The sequence below is a fragment of the Rhinatrema bivittatum genome, chromosome 3 (genome assembly GCF_901001135.1).
Source record: "Rhinatrema bivittatum chromosome 3, aRhiBiv1.1, whole genome shotgun sequence".
Lineage (NCBI taxonomy): Eukaryota > Metazoa > Chordata > Amphibia > Gymnophiona > Rhinatrematidae > Rhinatrema > Rhinatrema bivittatum.
The window spans coordinates 293,662,772-293,685,953 of NC_042617.1; the positions used below are offsets into that span (position 1 = coordinate 293,662,772).

The 23,182-nt window shown below is 43.4% G+C and overlaps 1 protein-coding gene across 1 annotated transcript in view; it reads right to left on the reverse strand.

The window, feature by feature from the left end:
- SCN8A (sodium voltage-gated channel alpha subunit 8) overlaps window positions 1-23,182 on the reverse strand; it is a 415,106-nt gene that overhangs the window by 379,639 nt on the left and 12,285 nt on the right. The window contains exon 2 of the mRNA XM_029594973.1: window positions 2,701-3,031. Within this exon, the coding sequence (XP_029450833.1) occupies window positions 2,701-2,976 (276 nt within the window). The 5' untranslated portion in view covers window positions 2,977-3,031. The remainder of the gene's footprint in view (window positions 1-2,700; window positions 3,032-23,182) is intronic.

Below are 23,182 nucleotides of genomic sequence, written 5' to 3' on the forward strand. Positions count from 1 at the left end.
GACTCTGAAATCAGAGATCATTGATTAACAAGCAAAATTGCCAGAATTCACCCAGTTTGTTTTTGCATGTGAAACTCCTGGTGTGAGCCGCTCGAAGATGCCAGAGAAGCCAACAAAGGCATGATTTTGATCAGATGTAATGGGGCAAAATAAAGGTCCTCATTTAAAGGAGGGTAACGTTGATCAGTGAAGAAGGTTCTCCTCCCTCCCCCCACTTTCCTTTAGAAGCTGTTGAGTTTCAAATTCTGTTCTGCTCTTCCTAGAAACTTAGTACAATTTTGAGGGATTGGGGTAATATCGCAGCTGTACATTTCCTGCTACAATTTAAACATAGGACCATGAAACTCAGTCTACCACATAGAAACACATCAACAGGAAGCACAGATTTGAACATCTACAATTTGATGCGCTATTCATGTAACATTACCATTTGAGCTCCAACTCTTTCTCCCGGCTGGAATAATGAGAACTAATCCTGGGCTTGTGGGTTCAGTGACAGTGCTGTGCACTGTGAATGTGGAAGACCTAGCTTTTGCTCCTGAGGCCAACTGGGGGTGGGAATGCTACAGAGGGGGTTGTTCAAAGATCCTAGGCAGAGGGAGTCCAAGGCATTGCTTGATGGCAACACCAACTGGCTGGACTTAGGGATGCCTGTGTCCTGGGCTCCAGAGGGAGCAACGGTCTGTCTCTCCCAGCCATGGACTGTCACTGCAACAGCTGAGATAATAAAAGCTACAGAAATAAGAGAAATAACTCAGGGAGCTATGAATGAAGGCCTATAGCACTAGTGCCCAACAGAGGCAGTTCTGACTGAGCTGGAAGCCTGAAGGAGCAGGAGGAAATTGCCAGGACAAAAATACAATAATAAAAGTTAACCCCATGATATACTGCAGTCATGTGCTTAGGATTCCAAAGAATATTGCCTTATATAAAACTATATCCACTGGAGGGTGGGAAGTGTATCTGAAATGTTGGCGGATCCACTGAGCTTTAGTAAAGCACAAGATGAAGTGGCTCCTCCAAGACCATGGGGGAGCGCACAGCACTAATAGGATCATCAGAGCACCACAAAAATAATTATTTCCTGTGACTGGTCATCAAGGTTTGATTTGTAACAGAAGTGGCTGACACAAAGCAGGGGTCCGTCACATGGAAAGCCAGTTCTAAGCAAAAATGGAGGAGTGATTAGGGCTGGGGGTCACTAACCCAGTTCCTAGTTTGAACCCATGAACAAGAGAATAAGTTTGTGTGTGTCTGCTTACCCATAAAGAAATCCCATCGCCATCAATAAAAAAAAAAAAATCCTCTTTCATAAAACATCACTGTATTTATGGCCAAGACTACAAAGGATCCCAATGAATCCGTCTGCAACTGCACTTACAAAATCAGTGAATAGTAAAATTACCCCTGCCCTTTGCATGCCATTTGTATCCAACCTCTGCCCCATCCCAAAAGTCAATACAAGATACTTGGCCATGACAAGACAATAAAAAGACAATGCACTTACCTGCATTGCTCCCAACTAACTTGATTGAAGAACTTTATAGGGCACTGCGCAAAGGACTGAAAACTTAAAGCCAAGCAAGATACATCATGAAGCCCTCTAGGATTCCCCTAGTTACCTTACTATATCTCAGATTCACATTCCACAGACATCAATGGAAGCAATATGCAGTCCTAAAAGAGGATCCTACAGATTGTTGGAGGAGGTGGTAAAGGAGTCTAATATGAGGCAGCCAAGCTAGATCTGTGCAAGCAAGCATGTAGGATGGGCAAGCTGGTGGCGTAAAAGTTGGTTTTCACTGTGACCTAGTTTAGAATGTAAATCAAGCTGCAGCATCAGCAGCCAACCAAAAATCTCAAAACTGGAATTTAATAAAAGATTCTGCTGCCTCCCATCAGTTCAGACTTCCCAGAGGACAGTGATGAAAGGCTACAAGGCTGCTAACTGATCTTGGATTATCTTTACCTGTACAAGTGACTCAGATTTATAAAACACAAACCCAACCTGCTCACCCCTTGTGACCAAAAACTAATCCAGGCACTCGTGCTACTTAACAGTGTCCGGAAGTCATGTGTAGGTCTTCGGAGCTCTTACAGAGTTGATCTTTATGCTCTAATATTTGAAAAATTATGGACAAATAAATGTATCCAGTGCCTAGAAGCTGGAAGTTAAACTGAAGGAAAAAATCTGAACCTAGCTTTCTGAGACCAGACTCTCTGCCACTAGGCAGCATAGGATGAAGAACAAAGCCATACTGGGTACCCCTGGATACCCCAATCAATTTTCTCAGCAGGAGCTAATGTCTTGCTAAAGCAATGCTGTATTAAGATTTGAGATTATAGGTTACAGGGCAGAGTCATGGCCAGAATAACTTGCTTAGTTCTCCTCTTGCAAAACCCCCCCACAGCTTAACAACACATTTTTGCTTTCAACATTCTGGGACGCAAATTAATCGCCAGACAACAAAAGAGCATTTCAGGTGATCAGGGAGAAGGGGGGTGCACTCTTAGCATCTGGCAACATCAGAACAGTAGAGGAGAACTCAAAGCCTGACCACCGAAAACCAAAAGAAATAAATATTCCCAATTTTTTCTTTTAAAATGCTGTGGTGAATGAGATCTCCTGTTAACCAAACCTACATGTCCTTTCCTTTAAGAAAGAAAATGACATAAGGTACTTGGCTTTTGTGGACTCACTTTCCGGTTTAAATAAAAAGGGTCCAAGTCCTCGATGGGCTCAGCCACCAGACGTGACGGGATATCCCCATAGATAAATGGTAAGCTCCGGCCCGCTTCCAGGTCACTGTTGGGTTTCGGCTTATTCTCATCGTCATCGTCCCGGTGGCTGCTGTCTGGCTTTGGTGGCTTCTTAGCCTTTTCTTCAGCAATGCGTTTCTCAATGGCAGCCAGAGATTCACGTGTGAAGGCTTTGAAGCTGTCAGGGCCCGGTGGTGCGATAAGGGGCGCTGCCATCTTTTCATCCTGCGGCAGCTTCTTTAGTTAGGATGGCATCCGAGACAGGTTCACTCTAGAGGGAAGGAAGAGGACAAAACCAGCAAGAAAGTCAGTCAGAGAACAGAAAAAAAAAAAAGGTTTCAAAATACAGCTTACGAAAAACAAACTTCATCCTACAGTGGGTGCATGGGGCAGCACGTCAAAAGAATACAGGGCAAGCAACAGTACACAGAATCAAATATACACTTTTCCACATACATCTCTTTACAACCCCCTCCTCACTCCACCAGCATTTTTCCACCAAGCTTTGTAATAATCTAAACAGCAACCAGAACTAGTGAGTGATGTCGAAACATTAATGAGGCTGTTGTTTTCACATCTGGCATCCTAGGTCCCTGTGGCTTTTCCTGGATGGCATCCAGGCACCACCAACCCAGTTTGTTTGAGGAGTGGCAGCTTGCTAGTATCATCCCGGCTACCCTACGACCTGCAGCACCATTAGGTCGTGCTTCCTTTATCTTCCCCTTGCAAAAATATAAACCTCTGTTGGTCATATCATGTACAGAGGAACTATGTGGTAGTTATGTAAAAAATAATATTACTATATATATTATATATACACACATGCGCACGCACGCGCATACACACACACACACACACATCTTTTTGTTTTTACATAGCTACTGTACAGTTTCCCTACAGGACTGGAACAAGAAATGTAATCTGCCTTGATTAGCCAAATGGTTATAAAGGCAAAATACAATTTCTGAAATGAATAAATTAAATCGAGTGTCACTAACTAACTTGCACTAACTGGATCAGATCGGTCTGTATTAGCTACAATGTCACAAAATTACCACAAATGTATTTAAGAAGATATCAATCCTTCTATCGTTCCATGGTGCAACCACACCTCGAATACTGCGTGCAGTGCTAGTCGTCCTATCTCAAAAAAAGATATAGCGGAACTAAAAAAGATACAGAGAAGGGTGACCAAAATGTTAAAGGTGATAGAATGATTCCCCTATGAGGAAAGGCTGAACAGGTTAGGACCTTTCAGCTTGTAGAAGTGATGGCTGAGAGGAAATATGACAGAGGTCCATAAAATCAGGAGTAGTGTGGAATGGGTAAATAGGGAATGGTTATTGACCCTTTCCAATAGTATTATGACTAGGGGACACTCTATGAAGCTAATAGATAGCACATTTAAAACAATCGAAGAAAGTCTTTTTACTCAGCACACAATTGTAAAATTTGTTGCCAGAAGATGTGGTAAAAACAGTTAGCGTAGCTGGGTTTAAAAAGGAACCACACAAGTTCCTGCAGGAAAAATCCTAAATCACTATTGGACATTCAGACTTGGGAAACCACTGCTTATCCCTAGTTATTAGCAAGAAGGACTGGACCTTTCCTTTGGTATCCTACTGGGTACATATTTATTTAAAATATTTATTGCTTACCTATATCGAATCAAGCCGGGCTAGGTGAATTACAATTTGATAAAACATTCTTGTGATATGGATTGGCCACTGTGCAAGACAAGCTGCTGGGCTTGATGGAACTTTGGTCTGACCTAATATGGTATTTCTTATATTTTTAACCTGCTTGCTTCTTGGGGTGAGGGGAGCTGTATACAGACCATACTGACATTTTATTTATTTTTTTTTTTTATAACAAAAGGAGCAATAATAGCTAAACAGCTCAAAATGGTTATTTGCCCACTTCTTGTTTCTTACTGGGGCTTATTCCTAAATCATACTTTTTGTGCAAATAATTTATTTCTTATATTTTTATGCTTTTTAGAGAAAGCAAAGGTAAGCATAGTTTGCTAAGGCCATGCTGCCCCCCATTTTCAAAAATCTCCTTCAGCTTTTTGTGCTGTATTCATACTTCATATGAATGAGTGTGCCACCTGCCTAGGGCTCTAATAAAATCCACTCTTCAGTTCTCCATGCTGTACTCATGCTTTTCGTGTGCATGTCTGCATAAGGCTCTGATGAAGATCCACTCTTCAGCTGTCCATGCTGTATTCGTGCGTTCAACATGTCAGTGAGACACCTGCGTAGGTTTACTGATGAGAATCAGCACAGCTACATCCCTGATTTACTAAGACTCATAACAGTAACAGAGTCATGTCAGAGGAGTTTTAAAATACTTCAAATAATTTTCAGGCCAACAATAAAACTGCAGCAGCAAAATCCAGTTCCCTGGTAAAAAGGAGCAAAATTGGCATTTACTGGCAATGACATGGGAAGGTTCCTGGTATGGAACCTAAAGAAGAAAAACAGCTATTGCTGTTAAAAACTACATGACAGTTTTTTTCCACATATACTGGGTGTTCGTAATTATCTCACATAATCTCATAATGTTCAAAAGGATTTACACACACAGTGAAATTTAATCTTAGCTGATAATCTCCTTTCCTTGAGTCCTGCTAGACCAGTCCTTACTCATGGGAATTCCCCTCTCCACAGCTGCTGGAGACAGAGGACACACCATTTTTTATCCTCTTGTGACATTATGTCCAGCTATAAGAGGGATGTGGCTTTAGGCAGTTGTCAGTAACCTTCTGTCAGAACAAGAAAGAAACAACTACTCTATACAAATTTGAGGTAATAGAACACAAAAACCATGAATGCAATGGAGAGTGAGAGCCCCTGATTCACTCTGTGCATTTCTGTGTTCAACTGATAAATAGATATCTATGTTCTATATATTTTATTTTCCCATCGTTCTCTCTCTTATTTTTTTGGAAAGGAAGGGATGGAGTCTGGAACTTCTATCCCCTTGAGGGGATAGGAATTGAATGGAAAGGTAAAGGAGATGGCGCATAGCTTCTACGTTGTGTTAGAATCTGGCAGCACCATATTCCCAGGTGGGTCTTGGATTGATCTAGCAGGACTCAAGGAAAGGAAATCATCAGGTAAGATTAAATTTCACCTCCCTCATCTTCCCGATAGACCAATCCTTACTCATGGAAAATACCTAAGCTGCTACCTGCTCCAGCTGAAGGAAGAAAATGCTGCCTCAAGGATGCTGGCTCCAAATTCTGTGTCTACCTTGGCCCATATGTCCAGTCTGTAATGATTAGTAAAGGAATGCAGAGAGACTAGGTGGATGCCCTATAAATGTCTTCTGGGGCCACTAGCAATACCTCCGCTGGCTCTTGTTTACCCCTAAGTAGGTAAGCTGAGTCAAATGCTTCTTTGATCCATCTTGGAGGCCACTTCTCCCTTCTGTAGAACTGCATGTAGTACGAATAGCCTGCCAGTCTTCCAGAAGGGGTTCATGTCTTTTAGGTACCTTAAGCTTATGTACAGTACATCCAATAGGTGACATTTGGAGATTTTATTTTGTAACTTGTAATTCTTAAAGGATGGAAGAGATACTATCTGATTCAGGTGAAAAGGAGACATCACCTTGGGCAAAAAAGAGGGGACCTGAAGGTGACAGAGTCCAGTGTAAAGGCCAAGTAGAGGTCTCTGCAGGACAAGTCTTGTATCTCCAAGATATTGTATATCTGCAGAGCAAGAAATAGCTCTAGCAGATATAATGGAGAAATTACTTACCTGATAATTTCGTTTTCCTTAGTGTAGACATGTGGACTCAGGACCAGTGGGTTATGCTCCCCTGCCAGCAAATAGAGACGGAGCAAACTGACATCACAATATATACACTCCTACAGTGACCCCAGCCTGCCAGTATTCCCTTCAAATCAACTGTGGACAGACTAGCAAAACACTCAAACAAGAACATTTATCTCAAGTAAGACCGTAGGTACCCCAAACTAGGGACTGGATAAACACTTATCAGTAATCCCTTGGGTCCCAGAGCCCCACAGGACTATTGACACAATCATTCGACAGCCGAGGGCGGGAAGCTGAGTCCATCTGTCTACACTAATCAAATTATCAGGTAAGTAATTTCTCCATTTCCTAGCGTGTAGATAGACTCAAGACCAGTGAGATGTACCAAAGCTACTCCTGAACAGGGTGGGAGGCTGCCTGCGCTCCAGTCGATGCCGCACATGCAAAGGCTGCGTCCTCCCGGACCTGTACATCCAGATGATAAAACCTGGAAAAGGTGTGTAAGGATGACCATGTTGCAGCTCAGCAGATACTGACAGGAGACAACAATCAAACCTCCGCCCATGATACCGCTTAAGCCCTAGTGGAATGAGCCCTAACCTGAATAACAGCTTTTCCGCATCCACATACACGGCTGTGACCACCTCCTTAATCTAGTGAGCTACTGTTGCCCGCAAAGCTGGTTCACCTTGCTTCCTTCTACCATGGAGGACAAACAGGTGATCCGTCTTCTGTAAAGATTCAGAAACCTCCAGATACCGCACAAGTCTCTTGACATCCAAGGGACGCAGGAGGTGATATTCCTCTGCATCTCTTACCTTATCCAGGGCTAGCAAGGAAATGGACTGATTCAAATAAAATTCCGAGACCACCTTAGGCAACAAGGAAGGACCAGTATGCAGCTGCAACACACCTGGAGTCACCCGAAGGAATGGCTCCCGACAAGACAAGGCCTGCAGCTTGGAAATTTGACTCTCAGAATATACACAGCCACCAGGAACACTGTCTTCAAGGTCAATAATTGCACGGGAAGGCCTCACAGTGGTTGATAAGGGGTATGGAACAGCTCCCCTATGAGGAAAGACTAAAGAGGTTAGGACTTTTCAGCTTGGAGAAGAGACAGCTGAGGGGGGATATGATAAAGATGTTTAAAATTATGAGAGGTCTAGAACGGGTAGATGTGAATCGGTTATTTACTCTTTAGTATAGTAGAAAGACTAGGGGGCACTCCATGAAGTTAGCATGGGGCACATTTAAAACTAATCAGAGAAAGTTATTTTTTACTCAACGCACAATTAAACTCTGGAATTTGTTGCCAGAGGATGTGGTTAGTGCAGTTAGTATAGCGGTGTTTAAAAAAGGATTGGATAAGTTCTTGGAGGAGAAGTCCATTACCTGCTATTAAGTTCACTTAGAGAATAGCCACTGCCATTACAATGGTAACATGGAATAGACTTAGTTTTTGGGTACTTGCCAGGTTCTTATGGCCTGGATTGGCCACTGTTGGAAACAGGATGCTGGGCTTGATGGACCCTTGGTCTGACCCAGTATGGCATTTTCTTATGTTCTTATGTAACGTAAGGCCCACCAAGAAATTCAGCCTCCACAAAGGAACTGGTAACCTCAAGGGAGGCCAAAGATGCTTCCTTCAAAAAAAATGGGCCACATCAGGATGAGATGATAAGGAATCACCATTCACCGGGCCTATGAAACAGGCAAGAGCCACAACCTGTACCTTTGAGGAATTAAAGGCCAATCCTTTATTCAACCCATCCTGCAAAAAATCCAGACTGATCAGGATCTTAACTGAACAAGGAAGAATACCCCAGTCCTCACACCAAGCCTCAAATATTCTCCAAAACCCGCACATAGTCTAAGGAAGTCAAGAACTTTGAGAATGGAGTAAAGTGGCAATCACTGCACAAGAATATTCACACTTCAACAGGCAAGCCCTCTCAAGGGCCAAACTGTAAGACAAAATAGAGTCGGATCCTCGTGAAGAACCAATCCCTGCAACAGATCCAAGTGAGGTGGACGACGAAGAGGGGTCTCCACCAGAAGTCTTCACAGATCTGCACACTATGGACGCCTGGGCCATTCTGGTGCCACCAGGAGTACCAGTCCCTTGTGGCCTTCGATCTTGTGAGTTATCTTGCCCAACAAGGGCCAAGGAGGAAAGGCATAAAGCAATCTGTCTTCTGGCCAGACCTGTATGAAAGCATCTATTCCCAGGGCCCACAGTTCTCTCTTGTGACTGAAGAATCGAGGAAATGTCACATTGCAGGAAGTCACCAGCACAACTAGGAACAGAAGGCCCCAGTGATCCATTATCAGCTGAAATTCCTCTGCTGACGGCACCCATTCTCCCGGGACCAGATTCTCTCTGCTGATAAAGTCTGCTCTTACATTGTCTTTTCCTGCAATGGGAGAGGCAGAGATCATTTGTATCCTTCCGCCCATTCCGTAAGTTGGTCTATTTCCTGCAACACTTGCTGGCTCTTGGTTCCTCCCTGGTGATTTATGTAGGCCACCGTTGTTGCACTGTCTGACATCACGTGAACTGCTTGACCCTGCACCTTGTGGCTGAACTGCAAACATGCCAACTGGACCTCCTGGTCTTCCAGGCAATTGATATGCCAGACAGATTCTTCAGCATTCCAACGTCCTTAGGCAGACAGTACCTGACAGTGAGCTCCCCAACCCTGGAGACTTGCATCTGTTGTGAATACCAACCAGGTCGGGGAGGACAAGGAATCTGTTTCTCAGATGAGCCTCCTGCAACCACCACTGGAAGCAAGAGGAAATATCCATCGGCAAGTGGAGTCAAACCAAATAGTCCGGAGACTGTGGGTTCCAATAAGACAGCAGTGAGTGCTGAAGAGGACGCATATGTGCCCTCACCCACGGCACCACTTCCAGGGTAGCCCCTCATCAAGCCGAGCACCCATAGATAGGACCACACTGTCGGGTGTATACTGCTCACCAACTGATGCACCTGAGAGATCAATTTCAGAATCCAAACTTCCAGCAGGAAAACTTTGCTCTGTCCCATGTTGAACCGAACCCCCCGATACGACAATGACTGAGATAGCTGAAGATTGCTCTTGGCCAGGTTCACCACCCAACCAAGCTCCTGCAACAAGCAAATCTCCTTGTGTCACTGGGCGGCTCTCTTCCTGAGACTTGGCTCAAACCAGCCAGTCATCCACGTATGGGTACACCAGGATCCCTCCTCTTCTCAATGCCACCACTACTACCATAACCTTGGAAAACATTCTGGGAGCGGTGGTTAGACCAAAAGGCAGCTCCCGAAACTGATAAAGGTGCCCAAACACTGCAAAATGCAGAAAATGTTGGTGTTCCAAACGGATGGGAATATGAACATAGCCTTGGACAGATCTAGGGAGGTCAGAAATTCACCCGACTGCACAGCCATTATCACAGAGCAAAAGATTTCCATGCGAAAATGAGTCACCCTCAAATGACTGTTGACACTTTTGAGATCCAAGATGGGACAAAAGGAGCCTTCCCTTCTTGGGCACAACAAAATAAATGGAAAAGTTCCCCATACTTTCTTGAGAAGTGGACACAGGAACCACAGCCCTCAGCCTGAGGAACCTTAGAAGTGTAGACTTCACTGCCTGCTTCTTCTGCGGGGAGTGGCAAGGAGACTGACTGAAGATCCTGTAGTCTTGACAATGGGATCTTTATTGCTTCCTTATTAGCTGTAGAGGCACATGGGGAGGCCATTAAAGCTAGGACGTATTCCTTCAAATTTCATGTAATACCCACTGATCTGATGTGATGCTATTCCATTTCATGTAGAATTGCCAAAGGTGGCTGACTACCACTACTGTCACAGGAGGGAACTGCTGAGTATCATTGGGGTGGGCGATCAGAACATGTGGCTGCAGAGGAGTCATCCTTAGATTTTCTTGTCCCTCGAAAGGAATGGGTCTTATCTTAATTGGCTTGCTGAGGCAAATGCTTTCCTACTTTAAATCTGTGGTACTCTCTGAAGCATTGGCATATTTGTCCTAGTGTACCTGATTGCAGTCTAGCTTCCTCAAGCCTCCAAGACTTAGATAAGTTCCTAGAGGATAAATCCATAAACTGCTATGATGGTAATTAATAAGCAATAGTAGCTTGTGATCTATCTAATGGTTAAGTACATGCCAGGGACATGTAACTTGGATTGGCCACTGTTAAACAAGGATACTGGGCTTGATAGACCCTTAGTCTGACCCAGTATGGCATATCTTATGTTCTTAAGTCTTCAACACGTTTCTCCAACTCTGTCAAAAAGCAGGCCCACTTTATAGGGCAATCTGCAAAGGAGAATTTTGGACAAGGCATCTGCCAATCAATTATGGAACCAAAGTAGCCTCCTGGCTGCTATACTTGATATTTCTGCTCAGGAAGCCAATTTAATAAGAACATACATGGTATCAGCTAAGAAGTCCACATCAGACTCCATCAGTTTCTGGAAAATGTTGAATCCAGTGCACTTTTGCCCATGCTATATAGCTCCCACAAACAGAAGCTTGTAGGGACATGATATTAGGGGAAAAGGCTGGCTTCAAAACAGTCTCAATCTTTCTATACAGGAAATCACTTAAAGCTGTCCCACTTTAGACTGGAAAAGTCGTTTTGTGGGTAACTGCTGAAACAAGGGCATCCACCCTGGGAATCCTCAAGACAGCATTCCTATCCTCTAGTGGTAAGGGGTAGATCTTACACACGAGTCACCCCCTTTCAGTCCCCCCTGGAAGAAGTTCCATCCCATTAGGACCATAGTTCTTATAGCTGGATGCAAGGAGAAAGTTCTTAGGGGCTTCCAGATTTCTTGTAGGATTGAGTACCATTCCATCTGGTCATCTTCTTTGGAGTGAAAGATTTTGAGAGTGGCCATAAAATTAGAAATCAGTGCAGATAACTCTTTTCTGCGAGACAGTCTCACCACTGAATATTCTTCCTTCTCAAAGGAGCACTCCCCTTCCTCTGGGGAATCCAAAGGGATAGAGTGTTCAAAGCCTTAGATTCCTGTGTGAAAATCTGGGCAGATAAGCTTGAAGTCTTTGTAATGAGACTCTGATGCTTTTGGGATGGACCTCTGTCATTGGTGACATGAGTGGTCCCATCTTGGTCTTCTGCATAGCACAAAATCGCTGATGCATAAGGAGCACAAATTCTGGTGAAAAAGCCCCTAATAACTCTGGAGGGAACCCTCCTAGTAGGTCCTAAGGGATTATATTTAGCACAGGCTGAGATTTCATACCATGTTTTCCTATTGAGGAAATATCAGAAGGGGGCCTGAGTGCAGGAATCCCCATGGGTTCTGTACGCATTCTGGGTCAGAAGCATCTGTTCCCATAGCTGCTATCGCAACCAGCCCTGCAGCTATTCCCAAGGGAGGCCCTCTCCCCTCCTCCTGTTCCTTCAAGGGGGGGAAATTAGTAGCTGTCACCTCCTGCACTGGTTTCCCTGTGTCCTGATCACAAATAGGTCAGAGGGAGTTGGCTACTCTGAAGAGCCTTCTAGTACCACAGGACATGCACCTGCAGCCTCTGTTTGTTTTTTTTCCTTTCTGGGATGGGCTATACTAGGGAAAGCAATCCTTTGAAACAGCTACCCCAGGAGCCAGTAAGCTCAAATAGGCCAAGGACTAACCAAGACACTGGGAACTGACTAGAGATCTGACCTCACTAGCCCATAACTGCTGGAGACAGAGACTACAGACAACTGCCTAAAACCACACACACCTTATAGTTGGACATGTCACAAGAGGAAAGAAAAGGTATCCTCTGTATCCAGCAGCTGTAGAGAGTGAAATTCCCATGAATATGGACTGGTCTAGCAAGAAGATCCAGAAAGTGGGTTTTATGCATGTAAATGGGCTTTTGAAAATTGCTACAATATATACTATTTTTCTGAACATAACTCCTTTGAAAATTCACTCCATTGTGAGTATCTGAAAACCAGACTAGCTGGAATGAGGCTCCAAGACCACACTGGCAACTACTGGCCTATTCTGAGCAGTCTCACCTCATATCCAGGAATGTAGCATTAACAATGAATCATGATGATTCCAAAGAGTGAAACCCTTCAATTTCATAACCTACACAGAATTAGAACAAGATCAAACAAAAAAGGTTCAGTTTTTCTTTTTAGAGAGACTAAAGGGTATAATTAGCAAGGGAGTATTTTTAGACTCCTGTTGTATAGCAGTTTGAGTTATTTCCAATTTTTACTATAAACTTAGGTTACCACACTTCAACATGCAAGAGATGTGCCTAATCAAGCTCATGGAAAAGGCCGAAATGGTTCAAACTGTTATGCCAGGGGTAGGCAACTTCAGTCCTTGGTGCCAGAAGCATCTGGCTTTCAGGATAGTCAAGATAAATACGCATGACATACATTTGCATACAGTGGAGGCAGTGCATGCAAATATATTGCATGCATATTTATTATGGATATCCTAAAAATCAGACCTGTTTATAGTAATCCAGGACCAGTGCTGCATACCCCTGTGTTATGCAAAAAGAATCTTGAAATATTCCCTGACTTGTCTTCCTTGGGCAATGCAGACTCCTGGGAGTCCTAGTAAAGCACCTTGAGATGTCTTCAGCATCCACTGAAATTAATGGGAATGGCCTGATTTTTCCTCTGAGCAAAGGAAAAAAAGAACTCAGTTTAATCAGGAGAAAACAGGACAAATGGAAGTGTGTACATGGGAGAAAAGGTGTCTTAAGAGTGGTATGATCATAGGGACAGGGGTCATGATAGGATGCTCGTACAAGGGGGAGGTCAGGAGAAATTAAAGCAATTTATTCTTTCCTGAGAGGGTGGTGGTGACCTGAAATAGTAGAGATAGCAGCAACCAAAACAGTTTCAAAATTTAAGCAAGCGCTTAGGTCAGGGCAGATGGGTTGGCCAAGATGATCTTATCTGCTGACAGCTACTGTCACATCATTAATGCTTAACAAGTTAACATGTGGATGTCTGCTGGGGTTGTGGGAGGGAAGCTGAGAAACTGGTGCTCTGGTGTGGCCTGGGGGAAAAGATCTGCGAGGCCAGTATTTGTGGGGATTGGGGAGGAGAGACTGGTGTCTCTGGAGGGAAGGCAAAGGCTGGCAGGATACAGAAAATGGGACTGATTGGGATAGAGGACCTAGAATTAAGGAAGGGAGGCCCTGTGATTGAGCTGTTGGAAAGGTTAGGGTGTTAGAAAGAACCAATGGATAAATGGAGCACTACAGAGGACGTAGGATGAGGGAGAAACCATGATTGAGTAATTGGGAAGGGTGGGGAGTTAGAAAGAACCAGGGATCAGGGGGAAGGATAAAAGGTGCACTACAATGGCTGCAGCTGTTATGTCTGGGGGGAGTAGGGGGTGAGGAACTGCTGCAGGAGGCAATACTGAGGGGAGGGAGGTGGATGTGACAACAGTGTGAAGGAGGGATGACAGAGGGAGGGGTGACTGGAGAAAGTATGAGTTGAGATGACAGGTGGAGTAAGAATGCTGGGATGATAGCTGGAAGTGCATGAGGAGATGGGATGTTGGAATGGGGAGGGAAGGTATGGGGTGAGTGAATGCAATAATAGATGGAGGTGTGGGGGGTGGCAAAACGGAATGGAGATAGAACAAGGGATGAGACTAGGAGAGACCAGGGACAAGAGGAAAAAGTGGTGAAAAACTGAAATAAGAGGAGAAAAAAAAGAGTAGAGCAGCTGAAAGGAACAAGCTGACAATAGGGTAAAAGGAGACAGGAAGAAGACAAAAAAATTGGAGAAGGAAACAAAAAAACCCCCCAAACAAACATGACTGAATTGGTAAAGCAAAACAAAAATGATTCAGATGCATAGAAGAGGTTGAAGAAATATATGTTTAAAGGAACATTTGCATTACATATTTTCAATCAAAATGTGGGGTTTCCACAGACATTTCCTTACAGATGTGTCACACAGCTGCCAAAGAATTTATCCCTGAGCTGCTGGAGAAAACAGAGTTGATAATACGGGCAATCAGGAAATGCAAGAGGAATCTAGTTCAGGGCCAGAGAGATCAGAAGAATAGTTCAACTTCCACATCTCCAAATCAGAGTGTACAGCAGCACAAGCACTTACTGGGCTTACACAGGAAATGGGCCGCCCCCACCCTGTGGTAAAAATTCCTCAATTCCCGTGTACCACCACAAGGGGGGGGTGTTCTAAATATAAATCAGCTAAACAAAGATGTATATTGCAGTTTTATTTTTCATTCATTTTTGTTAGATTTGGCATACCCTCTGAAACCCTTTTGTGGGCCCACAGGGGGCCCCATAACCCCAACTGAGAACCCTTGCTTTAAACTTCTTTACGCTTTCATACAATAGTCCTTAATACTGAGATAGGACACCACTAATAGGCTCCAACAGTCCTAATATCAACATTGACATGCCATTCCTCTCAATGCCAGACGTTAAGTACTTGGGTCTACCGGATCATCATGCAGTCTTCTGCAGTTGGGTCCACGGACGTTACAGAGGCAAAGCCGGTGCAAATTTATTAGGTGCCCTAGGCAAATGTTACAGCCTTGCGCACTCCCCCACCCCACTCACAATTACAAATTTTGTATTTATAACAAATTTTACATAAAAAGGAGAGTCTTCTGAGGTAAAAAATATCACTTACAACATGTATATTATATTTACATGCACTGCTGTGGTGTCAACCAGAAAACCCTGCAAAAGCAAAAAAAGACCCTTGGAGCCCAAATGGCAGAGGTGCCCAACCAGAGTTTCATGAGCTGCATGTGGCCCTTTGAAGGAGTCTGTGCGGCTCTTTGGAACTGGCCCTGTATTTGCATACCGGATGGCAGGCATAGTGGAAGCTCACACTTGAAGGTTCTACATGTAGAGATCCTGCCCCTTCTCAGCAGCCTACCAAAAGCAGAAGTGCCTGGTTATCACCAAAACTATGGACATTTCTATTTTGACATATCTGTCCCAAATGCCTCAACCCCATCTCTTGAACACAGTAGATGTAACTTCCGGACAAAATGCTTCATTAGACCTAATTGGATTTAAGAGGTGAATAATCACCATATTCACAGAATTACAACTTCTGCCTGCGAGCTGGCCACTGTGAAGGGAAGGATCCCCCATGCAGAAGAGCAAACTCCTTGCTGGAGTGGCCATCTTGCCTGACTGTTTACTTGCATAAGAACATGCCATACTGGGTCAGACCAAGGGTCCATCAAGCCCAGCATCCTGTTTCCAACAGAGGCCAAACCAGGCAAGTACTCAAAAACTAAATCTATTCCATGTTACTGTTGCTAGTAATAGCAGTGGCTATTTTCTAAGTCAACTTAATTAATAGCAGGTAATGGACTTCTCCTCCAAGAACTTATCCAATCCTTTTTTAAACACAGCTGTACTAACTGCACTAACCACATCCTCTGGCAACAAATTCCAGAGTTTAATTGTGCATTGTGTGAAGAAGAACTTTCTCCGATTAGTTTTAAATGTGCCACATGCTAACTTCATGGACTGCCCCCTAGTCTATTATCTGAAAGACTAAATAACCGATTCATATCTACCTGTTCTAGATCTCTCATGATTTTAAACACCTCTATCATATCCACCCTCAGCCATCTCTTCTCCAAGCTGAAAAGTCCTAACCTCTTCAGCTTTTCCTCATAGGGGAGCTGTTCCATTCCCCTTATTTTGGTAGCCCTTCTCTGTACCTTCTCCATCGCAACTATATCTTTTTTGAGATGCGGCGACCAGAACTGTATACAGTATTCCAGGTGCGGTCTCACCATGGAGCGATACAGAGGCATTATGACATTTTCCGTTTTATTCACCATTCCCATTCTAATAATTCCCAACATTCTGTTTGCTTTTTTGACTGCCGCGCTACACTGAACCGACTATTTCAATGTGTTATCCACTATGACGCCTAGATCTCTTTCTTGGGTGGTAGCACCTAATATGGAACCTAACATTGTGTAACTATAGCATGGGTTATTTTTCCCTATATGCATCACCTTGCACTTATCCACATTGCTGCTGCTTTTTTTTTTTTTTCTTCCCCACCACTGGTGTCAGAGCCACGTTGTCATGGCTCTTTGCTGCGAGGTTTTGCCGCTTTTTTTGCTGTCGTGGCTCTCTTTACTGCGTCACTTTGCTGCTTTTATCAAGGTCCCACCACCCAAATGACTGCCCTCTGCATCTGCCTGACTGAAGAGTAAGTGGAGCAATGGTTCAGCCACTTGGGAGGGGCCCTTTGAGGGGGCGACCAAAGAGGGAAAAAAAAAAGATGGTGAAGAGAGAAGAAAGGTAGGGAGAGAGAAGAAGTGTGGGGTAAGAAAGAGAAAAAAGGTAGATGGGAAGTGAAAGAGAGGGGCCTGGAGAGAAGGAGAAGAAAATTGGGGCAAGCAGGAGGAGAGGAAAAAAGGGAGATGGAGAAAGGAGAAGACAACTGTGGAAAGTGAGAACAGCAGAATATCAGTCCTCACACATGGGTGACATCATCCGATGGCGCTCAGCACAGAAAACTGTCAAAGTTTCTAGTTAAGTATGAGGATTTGCGAAAAACAGAACTACTCTCAATGAATATGGTGATTCAGTGAATACGGTGATTATTCACCTCTAACTCCAATTGGGTTTAATGAGGCATTCTGTCCACAAGTTACATCTACTGTGTCCAAGAGATGACGTTAAGGCATCTGGGACAAATTTCAAAATAGAAATGTCCACAGCAGGCACAATTTGAGTTGTCTGAATGAGACAGGTAAGGTTATGTACAGATTAGGCATTTTCTGGGGACTAAGAAGCTGGACTTGGAGGTATCACGATCAACATACACATTTGAGGTACTGTGCTCCAAGCCTGGTGTAGAGAAGGGTCTCATATCTAAAATATACACATTGCTTCTGCCCTCCTTGGATCCTAAAGCAAGACACTTCTTTGAAAAAGAGAAAAATTTAGGTTGAGAGCTTGAGAAGGCCCATTGGGTTAAGTGTTTCTGGTGGGCTGCAAAGAGTTTGATCTCTGCGGCGACAGTGGAAAACAATTATAAAAGTTGTGTCACAATAGTATCTGACACCTGTTAAACTACATATGATCTTTCTTGATACATTCTTATCTGCACATTTGGTGGGAATGTGCCTGGGTACCCTAATAACTTTCCTGATGATCTAACCAATGTCTACAGTTAAGTTGACTAACACATATCAAATGTGCTAAGTGTGAAATTTGAGGTGCAGTGGAGAGAAAGTGTTGCAGAGTCAATGAGCTATCTCACCAAGTGTATGTGTTTCTTAGGGGGAAACTGATTGCATTACGTAAAGAACCCAACAGCTTTTCAGAAAATTTGGGAGCCATGTTATCTGGGCTACTCAAGGGTGTTAAGTACCTTTCATGTTCTTTCCCTCTTTTTTTATGTTGGGAGCTGTTTTACCCTGATTCCTGAGTCCTCTACAAAGGACTGTTATACATAACAGGGACACAACTGGGTCTTGAAACTATTCACAAATGGGACTTCCTATACTGGATCCCAATGCTTCATAAGTTGCACATTCTGATTTGACTGTAAGCTATTCTACTGCCTCTGTCCATTTAAATTTATTGTAATCTGCCTTGAGACAGACCTTGGGAAAAGGCAGAAAATCTAATTTTCAGAAATAAATTATAGCTTGCTGGCACTATGAAAGGGAAGTGGGAGGAGGAATATCGGGTGGAGTCTGGTTGTTAAAATTGTGAAGAAATTCTATGAACCTTGTGAATTATGGAATTCTGGCTAGTCTAGAACTGTTTTTGCTTACAGCTTGTTGGTTATAAAGGTTCAATAAAAGTTACATTTTAAAATGAAAGAAAAAAAAAGTAGTTACAAAAATGTGTGGCTCTTTAGCACTCCATTTTTTAGCTCTTGATCTGTAAAATGTTGGCCACGCCTGCCATGTAGTATTGGGTCTATTTTAAAGCATGTTGGGTGTGGGCTTGACCTTCAGAAAGCCATGAGTAAACTGAATTACAATATAGTAAACCTCTCTTACTAAAACAGCACTAACTGCCAGAACTCAAACATTAACCACCCTACCTATGAAAAGACAACACCACATGTATTAAAACAGGCCCTAAAACACCAATATTCCTCCTGTTAGGAAATCAGAACAAGCCAGGTTGCTATAGATCCCTTCTCAGAAACTACATGCTAGCAGAATAAGTCACACCTTGGTCCCTCGTGCAGAACACAGACAATCTCTCATCTAATATACAATAAAGAGACCATAAATTATAAATAGAATTGTGCAGAAAAAAAGTGAATTGGATCCCACAACAAGCCAGATGTAGTATGCAATTCAGCTACGGTATGGAAAAACAGAAATATCACATTCCTCATAAAACATCAATCATAATAGTAAAATCATACTAACAGAAAAAATAAATATTTCAAAAGTTGATGAATATAACATCCAATAATTAAAAACTCATTGGAAAACTATATTGTGCAGGCAAGGACTGACTTTGAGAACCTGTGTTATACCCCTACAGATTCCAGGGGGATCAATTCAAACATATATGCTTGGCTGAAACAGACCCCTACTGCTCTCATGTGCCATCAGTCTGCAAGGGTACAGGACTTGGGCCTCCAATGGACTAATAAGCAATGGTCGTGCTGTTATGCTAATCTCACCAAGTGTTCTATCTCCGCCAATATTGTGGAAACAAATTATAAATTAATGACTTGATGGTATCTCACCCCCTTAAAATTACACAAATTATACCCAGTGCAGGAGTCTAAATGCTGGAGGAATTGTAACCAAGACTGATCATTCCTACATATCTGGTGGGAGTGTCCCAAGTTAATACCCTATTGGAAATGGATAGCAGACATGGTGTTCCAAATGTTGGGTGTAACAGTCTCCTTGCATCCCAAGATATATTTGCTATCTGCATATCCGGTGTCATGGATTTCTGCTGCCAGGACCTTAATTCATCAAGTGATATGCGCTGCACGTCAATCATTGGCGGCACATTGGCGTAAAGAGATACCACCTACCGCACAGTCGGTGATTAAGAGACTATGGAACGTGCACTACTGGTATTATCTGAGGGCCCTACAGACAGATAGAGTTGCCGCTCATATGAAAATTTGGGAACCGTTTCTACGGTGGTATAAGGAGTATTGAAGTTCCCATAGCCAGGAAATATGGATGAGACGCAAGGTGGTGATGACTGTTGCATACATCATTGACGATTGGCAAAAGCTCTCTTTGGAGTGAAATGTTTTGGGTGTTACCGCTTGCTATATGACTAATGCAGACCGCGCCCCGATGCACCGGGGGGGGGGGGGCAAGAAATACACTCAGGCAATTCTTGTATGGTATGTTTGATTTCTTGTTGATAGACAATGTTCGACAATGTTATCATCATGGTTAATGTTATCCTTGTTATTGCCAATAAACATTTAAATTACAAAAAAAAGTGTTCCAAACAGCAATAAAATATTTAAAGACATCAAACATCACCTAATAATTAAAACTAAAAGATTTTTTTTTAAAGTTACCTACTCACTATATCTAGGAACATTTGATTTCCAGAAGCCTTGATATTGCCACATAGTAGGGGAAGAGGGAGGATTATTGCACAAAAATATTCTCCTCTCTCATACACACACACAAACAGAAAATATTAGATTGCCTCTGCATCAATCCATGGTGCACCAGTACCTTGAATACCATGTGCAGTTCTGGTTGCCCCATCTCAAAAAAGACATAACCGAATTAGAAAAAGTGCAGAGGAGGGCAACAAAAATGATAAGAACATGTCATACTGGGTCAGACCAAGGGTCCATCAAGCCCAGCATCCTGTTTCCAACAGTGGCCAATCCAGGCCATAAGAACCTGGCAAGTACCCAAAAAATAAGTCTATTCCATGTTACCGTTGCTAGTAATAGCGGTGGCTATTTTCTAAGTCAACTTAATTAATAGCAGATAATGGACGTCTCCTCCAAGAACTTATCCAGTCCTTTTTTAAACACAGCTATACTAACTGCACTAACCACATCCTCTGGCAACAAATTCCAGAGTTTAATTGTGCATTGAGTGAAAAAGAACTTTCTCCGATTAGTTTTAAATGTGCCACATGCTAACTTCATGGAGTGCCCCCTAGTCTTTCTATTATCCGAAAGAGTAAAAAACCGATTCACATCTACCCGTTCTAGACCTCTCATGATTTTAAACACCTCTATCATATCCCCCCCCCCTCAGCCGTCTCTTCTCCAAGCTGAAAAGTCCTAACCTCTTTAGTCTTTCCTCATAGGGGAGCTGTTCCATTCCCTTTATCATTTTGGTCGCCCTTCTCTGATTCTTCTCCATCGCAATTATATCTTTTTTGAGATGCGACGACCATTCAAGGTGCGGTCTCACCATGGAGTGATACAGAGGCATTATGACATTTTCTGTTTTTTTCACCATTCCCTTTCTAATAATTCCCAACATTCTGTTTGCTTTTTTGACTGCCACAGCACACTGAACTGACGATCTCAATGTATTATCCACTATGACACCTAGATCTCTTTCTTGGGTAGTAGCACCCAAGAGAACGAAAACAACTTCCCTATGAGGAAAGTTTAAGCAGGTTACGGCGGCTACTACCCCAAACCAAATAAGCCTGATACTTCACTTTCAATGCATATCCAGCATAGCTCTCAGCTTCAACGGCATGGGGAATGAAGAAAGATGGATCTATATACAGACAACAACCAACAAGGACTGAATTATTTAGTCTGGGTGGGCAGGTGGGCATGGGTGTGGCTTGCTTATTGTGGCGGTTGCTACCCTAACTAATTGGGCTAGATATTTCACTTAGATGTAGTTCCAAAACTGCTCTTTCATTAATGGTGGGGGTGGAAGGGAAATAGAACCAAAAGGTTACTAAGAGCCAAGAGTAACATAAGTATGAGAAAAAAAAAGTGCAAAACTTGCTGGGCAGACTGGATAGACCGTTTGGTCTTCTTCTGTCGTCAATTCTATGTTTCTATATTAGGGCTCTTCAGCTTGGAAAAGAAACGGCTGAGATAGAAGTTTATAAAATCATGAGCGGGGTGGAATAATAAATTAAAGACAACTATTTACACTATCAAATAATACTAAAACAAGGGGTCATGCCATGAAATTAACAACCAATAGATTTAAAACAAGTCATAGAAAGTACTTTTTCACTCAGCTCATTATCAAGCTATGGAATCTGTTGTCAGAGGATGTGGTTAAGGCAACTAGCATAGCAAGGTTTAAAAGACGTTTGGACAAGTTGTTGCGTCCGTCGCTGCTTGACGCCCTCACTCCGCCCTCTGTATCTCTGTGGAGACTCCCTCCAGGTCTGATGGACGGTTGCTGCCACGGCATCTCCATGCAGTCGCCCTCCGGCGTCCCCAGACCGGCTTGAAGCTGTGGATCCGCCATGTTGCATGATGACATAGGGTGCTCACGCGCGTTCCCATTGATGTACCAAGCAAGGGCATGAACCTCGGGGGCTTCCCCCTGAATTGACGTCATCCACTTCCAATATAAAAGGTCTCAGTATTCGTTAACGAATCGAGTTATCAAGGGGAGATTCCTCCAAGCTACTCTGCCTCCTCGGACTTACCAGGGGTACCCGCTCCTCAGGGGCCTCGCTCTCTTTTCTTTATTTCAGATTGCAGAAGGGAATCGGTACTCGCTCCTAGAGGGCCCATGTTCCTGAACACTCTGAAGATTCTCTACTGCCTGGAAGCTATCACAGATACAGACATTTGTGAGTTACCATCGCTCTCTCAGAGCTTCCCCTGGAACCAGGTACTCGCTCCTTGAGGGTCTAACCATTTCCAGCTACTAAGCTTCTTTAAGACCTTAAGTGAGTTTGTCATCTAGTTCTGGCCATACCCTGTCTACTCACTATCTATAGTTTCTCTACAGCTCAGCAACCCTGGGAACACCGTTCCAGTACCTGAGGGACTTCAGCCCTACCGGGCATATCAGCTAACTACTGCCACCTCTGGTGGTTCTACTAACCTGTCTAATAAAAGAACTATCTGTGTCTGTCTCCATACCCAAGCCTAGCCGGTGGTCTGAGAGAGAGGAGCAAGCAGATAGTAGTTAGCAATCTGTTATGAATCTGTGCTGTGGACTCCTGAAAGAAGAGGAGGTAGCAAACTGTTACCAGCGGAGTGCTTGGAGAAGGCACTCGGCTGTAGAAGAATGTAGATAGTGAATCCTTGGGCCGATGGCAGATGACTGCACCCCCAGGAGGATAGGATTGCTAACTCCGCAGTTTATACCTTCAGATGGTTAACTCCTCCTTCTCGAGGAGTAGAGCATTACAGATTGCTAACTCCTCCCTCCTTAGGAGTCAAACCATAACAGGATTACTAACTCCCTAGCAGATCCTCAACAAGATTACTAACACCTCCCATCTTGAGGAGTAAAGCCTAACAAGATTACTAACTCCTCCTGCCTTAGGAGTCATCTCTACCACTATCAGCTTGCTCCTCCCATCAGCATAGCAGATTCTAACAAGATTGCTAACTCCTCCCACATCAGGAGTCTTCAGCAACAGATCCATAACACAAGTAGCTGGAGGAAGAGTCCATAACACACTATTAGTCAGGTA